Source organism: Vigna angularis, chromosome 8 (genome assembly GCF_016808095.1).
Source record: "Vigna angularis cultivar LongXiaoDou No.4 chromosome 8, ASM1680809v1, whole genome shotgun sequence".
NCBI classification, from domain to species: Eukaryota; Viridiplantae; Streptophyta; class Magnoliopsida; order Fabales; family Fabaceae; genus Vigna; species Vigna angularis.
The window spans coordinates 31,034,728-31,044,548 of NC_068977.1; the positions used below are offsets into that span (position 1 = coordinate 31,034,728).

The 9,821-nt window shown below is 31.3% G+C and overlaps 1 protein-coding gene across 1 annotated transcript; it reads right to left on the reverse strand.

Annotated features, from left to right (window-relative positions):
* Positions 1-289: 289 nt before the first annotated feature.
* On the reverse strand, positions 290-7,235 carry LOC108320033 (chloride channel protein CLC-c). The gene is made up of 8 exons (XM_017551375.2): positions 7,078-7,235; positions 6,476-6,701; positions 6,173-6,373; positions 5,354-5,531; positions 4,004-4,266; positions 2,369-2,638; positions 985-2,113; positions 290-724 (listed from the first exon to the last, which is right to left on the reverse strand). The coding sequence occupies exons 2-8, from the start codon at positions 6,691-6,693 to the stop codon at positions 575-577; spliced, it is 2,409 nt and encodes an 802-aa protein (XP_017406864.1). The 5' UTR covers positions 6,694-6,701; positions 7,078-7,235; the 3' UTR covers positions 290-574.
* Positions 7,236-9,821: the final 2,586 nt, after the last annotated feature.

The following is a 9,821-nucleotide window of genomic DNA, read 5'->3' on the forward strand; positions in this document are numbered from 1 at the left end:
AGAACCAAAATGTGAGATAAAAATTAGAGGAAGTGCTTAATGACTAATCTGGTTAATATGTTTGTGTTCTGGATTGTTGAAGAATTGAAAGCTTCTAGAGTTGATTAGCATTAAAATGGTGCATTTGTTGTAAAATAAGAACTAAAACTATTTATTAAGATCATTAATTAACTTGATAATATATTGTTTTTTAAATTTTTATACGAAAAAAAATACATTAATTAACCAGTTTTAACTTTATATATTTTATAAAAATGTTAAAAGTGTTCAGATGTTACACAGACAAATATAATTTTAACATTAACAATATCATACCAATAACTTTATCAAAGAATCCAACACAAGCAACATGTACAAGAGATCACTGTCCCCTGTATCCTGCAACTCTGTTTCATAGTATCTATATGCAAGTGTCAAGCTGACTTCATGAAACAGAGAATAAGAATTAATATACAGACACATTTGCTAAATCAAGCATCAAAACTATGCAGCAGCCACATCTCACGTAGCATCTCTGCTTCAAATGTTTTGTGAATCATTATTGCACTGTACTGTATGCGAAAACTTTGATCAACTAGTGAATGCAGCACTCCAATACTGAAGAAATAATCTTTTTCATTGATATCCCTAAATGCTGTTTGTGAGACTTGATATGAGGGTATAGTCCCAAAACATGCTCTGGCATAAAATCATGGCGTGTCAGAATCCCAACAACTGGAGGTCTCTGCAAAAGAAGTTGTAATGTTAAATTGGAAATGTGTTTGACAAAACAGCTTAACTAAGTACTTCTTCATTAAACTAAGTTGTAATGTTAAATTAAAATACCTCAGCTTATGGACTAAAGTGATTAATATGTAATGCTTCATGAATTACTTATATATTACTTTCATTACTTTAGGACCTGTTTATGAGAGATGGTCCTAATTCAAGGAAAAAAATTGATGTTATAACAGTCTTTGATGGGAGAAAAAGCATTATACATACCCCTTGACTCTTGGGAACAACACACATGTGCCTGAGTCCATGTTGGCGGAAAATGATAGCAGCTTTGCCAAGTGGCATTGTCTCAACCACAGTGTAAGGAGAAGCATTGGTTATGGGATGGAGATCAACATACATATCCATTTCTTCCTCATCAATATCAATATCCTCTAGTTTGATACCCTTTCCTGATCCTGCCTTTCCAAAATCTAAAGTAGAAATTCTTTGGAAGCTACTTTGATCTATGAAATCCTTACCATTTGAGAAAATCTTCTCTTTCAGCAACACTAGTAAATGAGACCTCAGTACAACCCCACATAATTCTGGCGCATCTGTGAAAGGTGGTTCATCAATGACAGGAAATCCATTATGCCCTGTAGCATTCAAAGCATGCCATATAATGCCAACCTTTTCAACGCCAGAAAAGGTAATCAATGGACCTGAAACAACATCACGAGCAACTAAATTCTTCATGTAAGGTTCTGCATGAGCCTCCAAATAAGGAAGTCCTTTGATCTGAAGTATTAGATCATAAACACCCTTGTTGAAGCTGTCAGCCACAGTTTTTGAGACTAACAAGACCAACATCACAAGTGGAAGTAACAAGAGATCATTGGTGAGCTCAAGCAATATGACACAAATAGAAACTGTCATTCTCATGGTGCCACCAAGGAAGGAAGCAGCTCCAAGTAGGGCAAAGAGTCCTCTGTCAAGTCCTGTGATCGGTTCAAAGATCCGGCTAACAAGACGGCCGTAGGTAGCACCAGCAAGTATCACAGGAATGAAGAGCCCGGATGGAATGGCAATACCATAAGTGATTATCCCAAGACAGTAAATAGTAGCAAAGTAGATAAACAAACTGGAAATATGAAACTCTTTGTTTATCTTGGGGCTGAGTAGATTACGAATAGCATCATCATTGGTGTTCAGAAAGAGGGAAGCAAGATCATTGTAGTATCCTGGAGGGCATTGAAAGTTTTGATATTCTCCAGACTCATCAATAGAGGGACAGGCCATTGTTGAACTAGAAGGACAGGGAATGCAGTGTGCAACCCATGGCAAGAAATAAAAGCAACATGATGTCAAAAGAGCAACTGTCACAACAAGAGAGATTTTGAAAGCTGGACCTTTTCTGCCACAACAAAAGAAAGGGGTCACTAGTTACATTGTCAATACATTATATTATACTACCAGTACTAGTTTGATCTGGCTCTTGTAAAGTGAGCAGATTAGTGAAGTGAGAAAGTAAGGATGCATCCATCCTTGATTTAAAGTGGCTAAGTTTCCAAGGTACTATTCTAATTTAATCAAGGATAGATGCATCCTTTTTCTCTCTCACTTTATCGGTATGATGCAGCAAGTAGATAACTTTGAATGTGAGACGTACTCATTGATGATGCTATATGTTCGAACAACTTTATCCACAAGGTAATTATATATGCTTCCGAGAATTCCACCAACGGCTCCCAAAAGTAGTACTGCAAGTATATCACTAGCACTATATGTTATATTGGCTGAACCAACATCATACATTATCAAACCACCTGCACCAAATAGCCCACATTTTCCTGTGGCACAAAACTGAATTGCAACTCTTAAAACAACAGCAACTACTGCAGTTGTGAAGAACGTCCTCCAAAGAAGTGCACTCCGCCACCTGAAAGTGTGCCCCATGGAAAAAAATGTTCAGTTTTCTAAAATTGCAATAATTTAGACGAAGCATAGTTTCTTTCAAAATTCTTTTAAATATAAGGTGTATAACCTTTATGCAAAGAACAATCAAGCACTTAAGGCATAAAGTAGAAGATATATTATGCAGACATCATCTTTGTTTGTCCAAGGGAAAGAAACAAAAATCTTAATATACATTTCCAGGCAAGGACTATGTTAAGCATTAAAAACATTGTAATTCGTGAAGAGTTAAATATGTTTGTGGTTTCTAAACTTGGATGCAAAATTAGAATTCAATCTTGTCTCAAACTTTATACATTTTGGTTCCAAACTTTAAAATTGAGTGAAAATAGTCCTGTTAACCCAACAAATTAATTTCTTTTATGTTTTAAATAGCATTCTAGGCTAACATTTAAACTCGAACATGTCAAATGATATAAACAGTTCAAACACTAGTCTTAAAAACCTTTTGACACGTTAAAAAAATTTAACTCAGTTGGATTAGAAGGACCACATCTATTAATTTTAAAAGTTTAGAAACTAAATTATATCAAAGTTGGAGACAAGAACGAATTCCAATTTTACATTAAAGTTTAAAAGGACTAAAAATATATTTAAACCACTTTTAGAATATTGACTGCTTTACAGGGTAGCAAAGAACCTTCTTGTCCATTTGCATAAATTTTTCACTCACAAGATCTTCACTAGAAGTCTCTGTACTTTAAGTAATACAGTAATCATGACATGAAGCATTCAGTTTCATCACGTACATGATGACTTCAGATTCTTCCTAATTTGGTTATATCATCTTACTTAATCATCATAAATTGTTAAACATAATGAAGCTATTCATCAATTCATTGATCATTCTACCAAGTAAACCTTATTTAGTACACCAACACCAGCTCCATATGGTAACCGCTTAGTTGCCCGTTTTCTTTTCAATTTTTATTCTATCAGGCAGGCTACTAATTCTGACATCTATGTAATTCTGACATCTTAGAAGTTACCCTCTTTACACACTAATGATTACAGATTAAAGATTACTATTAATGTCATTTAACTGCTTCTTTTCAATAAACATCTCTTCATTTAACTCAGTCAGACACCTTCCTAGCAAAAACTTCAAACCTCGGTTCATTACGTTGTAAGGGACTAGCCCATTTGCTAGACACAATCCTTGTTGGTTGCTTTTCTATTAACATCTTATACTGCTTATATTAGAATATAATATTTGTTTGCTATTAATAGTTTGAGATTGTAGAGATTTTCTTTCAACTAGAATTACAAATTTGCAATGTAAAGATACCACGAAGTTAGAAGAGAGAAATTTCTTAGCAGAAATATATACCATGAAGCTGCCTCTTCAAGGGCAAAGAGGACACCACCTACTGGTGCACGAAAGGCAGCAGCAACACCAGCAGCTGCACCACAAGTAATCATGTCTCGCCGGTCTCGGTCGTTTTTGAAAAATCTAAGCCAACTGCAAGTCAAGTGATACTTGCGAGATCCACCCTGTCCCAATAAAGAAGCTATGCATGCACCTGTATGTACCATAGGTCCCTCTTTTCCCACCACAAATCCAGCAGAAACTCCAAGGATGGAACCAAATATCTGTCACAGTTTTTCCATAGATTTTATACAGAAATTTAATATTCACCAAGTAAAAGATTTCAATTTGTTCTTAACACTAAAAAGGAAAAACAGAAGACTTGATGCATTAGTAAGGAATCAAGAAAAGTTAAGATCGTCAATGAACGTGGGATGTTGAGAATTCAAGTGAGTTTAAGTCCAACATTAGATAAACATCATATGTAAAGAAGAGGACTTATAAACTTATTGGTTTAAGGTTTTTGGTGAAAGTAATGTCAATCCTTTATGTGGATTGAGCTCATGTCATATTTATGTAATCTCTCCTAACAAATTCCTTCAAAAGATTCATCAATGATATTAGAGTTCTTGGTGGCACATTTCATCCATACTACACCTCTAGGCAGAAACATTTTGTTGTTGGGATTGTATCCTCTGAAGAAATCTTAACAACATTTTCAACATATATGATTATGTGAAATTTATTATCCATTGCTTGACGACTAGATGAAAGAAAATAACTTATATCTGTAGAAGAAAGAATTATCTTTTGAATTTGATGGGCAATTTGTCATAGTTTATTCTATTCTTATTCACTATCAGCATAGAATGAGGATAAGTTTTTTATTGCTTAGCCATTGAAGTAGATATCATGTCGAGAAACAAATTCACCCGAAAGTTTAAGTGTAGACACTGGAATAGGTTTTATTTTATATCTTAACATTTAATATACCTATGTCTATCTTCTCCATGTTATTTTAAAGAAATTAATAAGAGTGAAAGGGTAGAAACATCAGTAAAAGAAACACCAAACATGTCACAATAAGTATGCATACAATGGCCTATCTTGAATAATTAATAAACGGTATTAACATTTCCTTGGTAATATCGCCTGGATTGAACCCTTTCAAAGAGAAAGAAATACAGTAAAAGGCTTACTCAAAAGATAATATTCACTCTTCACAAAAAATCTTTCTTCTAAAATAGAAAGCTGATGCTGTGTAATTTTCATTTGTTCAAGATGTTACTCAAACTTTATCTGTGTGCTCATGATAAGTCAAAAGAATCAGAGCAGAGTTAGACTTGGTTCTACTATTGCAGTATTACTTACCTTCACCAAAAGGGTGCTGGGAGCCAATATATAGTGAGCATCCACGCCATTGAGATATGCTTTTACCTCTGGAATGCCAGAGCCTGCCGCTGCTGGAGCAATGAAAGCACAAAGTGCAGCAGCTGCTGCTGCTAAACATACATTCACACCAGCATATGCTAAAAATGCCTCAAGATATCTGCACTGGAACTTCTAATCTGTGAGAATACATGAACAGTAATGCCCGCCAACCATAACCACTTAACAAGGATTGTGGAGTTTCCTGAGGAGAAACATTGATAAAAGTCCTTGTACATATATATTATTCATCTTATACATTTTTATTTAATGTAGAACTTTTAACTCATTAAATTCCTAATAGGATCTGTGATAACTGATAGGAAATAATTTGAATCAAGGCCCCAAAATAACTTCTTCAAGGGTTTGTTCATTAATTTGGTGAATTATGATGGAAAACTCAACAAGCATACAATATCAAGAAAGACAAAACAAAAGGAGAGTACAAGAGAAAAAGAGTAGTTACATATCGCAATACATTTATTACTTATTTTTAAAAGCATACTATACAATAGATTCATTTAAGTCGGTAAGCACATGGCACATGGCCTATAAACCAATAATTTTTATCAAAGGCTTTTCTGTACTTAGGAATAAAACATTTTCAATGCTTTACTGTCTGGAAAAATGGACAGAAACACGAAAAGCATTAGAGAAATATTACAAACTTATGTTTCATGAAAAAGCAACTTAGGAAAGACACAATCAGCATTCTCACAAAGAATCAATAAGCAACACATCCGGTTGGAGCAACAAGCTCACCTGTTTTTAGACATGAGAGTGGTGGTGAGAAGCAGCTTGAAACCGGCTATGTTCTCAACTGCAAAACTGTTAAAGAAGCCAACCAATCCAGTGCCTAATCCAATAAGAAGAGCAAATACCCACTTAAGCACTGTATATTGGATCTTCTCAAACTTCTCTCTGGACCTCCAGTCATGCTTCAATATCTCATTATAGAAAATCCTGAAATTGAAGAATAAGTATTCTAGCATCTTTGCTAATTCCTTCAGCAACTAATAAAAAATCCTGAAATGTTCATAACAAAAAGAAACGCAGGCTGCTTACTCATAGTCAAGGCTTTCAATAGGGCTAAGGTTGGAACCAACTATAGCGATCTGTGAAGTGGTGTTGGTCCTCTTCACAAGAAGTGGCTTTGTATGAGACAAGCTTCTGTCAGATAACCCTGACCAGTACCTTCTGTTTTCCTCATTCCCATCCAACAGACCTTCAATTTCTATGTCATGCTCATAGTTACCATAGTTCACATCATCTTCTTTATTCATCTTCCCAGCTGTGTCATAAAAGGAGCTTAGTTTATGGCAGATGTATAATTATCAGTCAGAACCTGCAAATCATGTGCTGTGTGTGCTCAAAATCATGGCAAATCCAACCCCAGTTTCAACATTTTACAGCTGAAAGCACTATCCTTGAAAAACTGACTCTTTCAACAAAAGGGGTCATAGGAAAATTCTCCCACCACAAACTAATGGCTCCTCAACCCAGAAGAACCAAATCCTGGATATGCCCACCCCAAATGCAAACACATTGTGACAGTAAACAAAAAGAATAAAAGAAACAGCTTGAGCAGGATAGAGAAGCTCTCAAATGATAGAAGTAGAAGAGTTCATTGAATTGAGCACTGAAATGAAAGAATTAGCAGAGTTTACCTTCTTTCACAGCAATCAATGACCCTTCTAGTTCTTGGAAGTGTTCCAATTCTGGAGATCACCTCAAGAGAAAGTTCTTATCAGAGCGTCCCTTTGAAAAGCCAAAATGATTACATAAGATTAGTAATATGCATACAAGACACTCAATAATTCATTACAACGAATTATAGTTATGACAACAAAGACTTTTCTCCTTTTACTCTATTGATGCAGGAAAAAAAAACAACCACAAAAACAGCAAATTCAAAACACAGTATTATTCATCTGTGGGAAAATGTTAAAATTGTATTCTTACATATGCTATAATTAAAAAACATATGATCAATTTATTCCTGTCTTTTCCTCACTTTAATTTATTATATTTTTTTACTAATGATTTTCTTAACTGACGTCTTAAAAAAGAAAATAAGATATTTAAACTTGCTTACTTGGCAACATGAAATTATTTGCTGTAATATAGTTGAATTTTAAAGAAAAAGACTAATGATAGGAAGACACTTATTTTCTCATCTGTTTGGATGAACTGACATCTTCTTCATGCTTTTAGTAATTCCTTTTGACCAAAAAAATATAACAGTTTGTCTATTTTTCTATTATATGATTTAAATGCACCAAAAGATATATTTGACTTTTCTGTCAGTTTTGTCAGCAATCATGAAATAAGTACATTATTTTTTTTTTAAGAACGATAATGCTGGTGACGACATTAACATGTTCAGGTAAGACAACTTGGTTTGTAGTAGATTTTCAGGTTTCAATTTGCAGTTAACACAAAGTGCTGACATAGTGCTACCCCACTCTTACATTATCCATAGTCTTTTCTATATTATATTCCAAACAAGATGCCAACTCATAATTTAATATGCAGATTAATGTTATTTATGTTATTTTTATTCACTAACTTTTTTTTTTAATTATTGATATTTATACATTGTTTCAATATCAAGTACGTGTTTCAATATCAAGTACGTTAATGATATTTTTAAAATTAATTATAATATTATTCATTTTGAAATAATCATAGTTTTATAATTAAAATATGTTTAAAAAAATAAAACAAAAATAAATATTTAAATTACGTTTGATTTTGACTTTTAAATAATATAAAATTATAAAATATGATAAAAACATATATTATAAAATATGATGTGACTAATCTAATAAATTTGGTTGAACAATTCTGAATCAAACATGAGTTAAACTTTTATATTGGACAAAATACAAATTATAAATTAATTGGCTTGATATTTTAATATTTTACATTAAAAATAGTATTTTAATTTTCTATGTGAATTAACTCACGTTTGTTATGTAGAATCTCTCTTTTAAGTATTATAAAGAAAACGTAAATAAGATATATTAGCTTAAGTTTAGATTTCAACATATAATAATGTATACAGGAATTTATTTTCACTGTTGCCACGTAAAGCGGTGTAATTGGCAATTGCTTTTATCAAATTTTCCCACACAACAAGGACTCTTTTATTATAAAAAGAAATCTTCTTGAATTTGTCGGGCATGAGGTTGGGAATCAGTGTTTGTCACGCAAGTCCAAAAGAAATAAATAAACAAAATAATAAATATTATAATAATGGAATGCAATTATAAAGAGTAAAAGATGGTGAATTCGTATTTTTTTCTTATCTTTTTCAAGTTTATACAAGAAAGAGTAAGAAAAAAAAAATAACGAAGAATTATTTTCCATGCAAAATATTAAAACAGAAAATAAAATAAAATAAATTATCTTCTCAAATCAAGTAAATTTTAAAGAGATAAAGCTAATTTTCGAAAATCACAAATAAATAAAATTAAGTAAAGTATGTGGTTTTAGCCTAATACTTCCAAATCGAATTTCTTAGAACAAGGTTTTTTTTTTTTACTGAAGCTCTAAAATTGAATTTTTCCATATCGATAATTTCTGGACAAAGTTCATTTTATCAATTCTGGATCCATAGATAATAAAATAGTCATTAATAATTGTCAAAACTTGTTCTAATCATTCTAACAAATACTAAAAATATTTTTAATTATCAATGAATTATTGTGGATAAAAATAAATTTGTTAATAAATTTATATTATCCACATATTTTAAAATTTTAATTACTAATAAATTTTACTCATAAATTTATTATTGACGAAAAAAACTCCATCAACAAATTTATTAATAATATGTGTTCCATCTATAACGAATTTTTAGGTTGGTAAGTTAAAATATTTATTACCAAATAACGTTAGTATTTTCAATTATGCATTTTTAATTATTAATTCTTGATAATTAATTCATTCATTCCTTTAAATTTTAATTGTAAAAAAAATTTAATTATACGAAAATATTTATCTATCATTTTCTTTTCTTTTATATTATATTATTTTTTTCACCATTAGTTATTAATATTTTATTATTTTTTAAATTTTGTGTGAATTAATTAATTAATTCATTTAAATCTTATTGATAAAAATAATTTTAATTAAAGAAAAACATTTATCTCAATTTTTTTAATAGTGTAATATTTTTTCACCATTAATTATTGATATTTTATTAATTTTTAATTTCTGTACTAATTAATTAATTCATTTAAATTTTATTAAAAGTTAATTTTAATTATAGGAAAACGTTTATCTGACGATTTTTTTTCTATTATAGTATAAGATTTTTTTTCACCGTTAATTATTGATATTTTATTACTTTTTTAATTTTTATATTAATTGATTAATTAATTAATTTAACTTTTATTGATAAAAA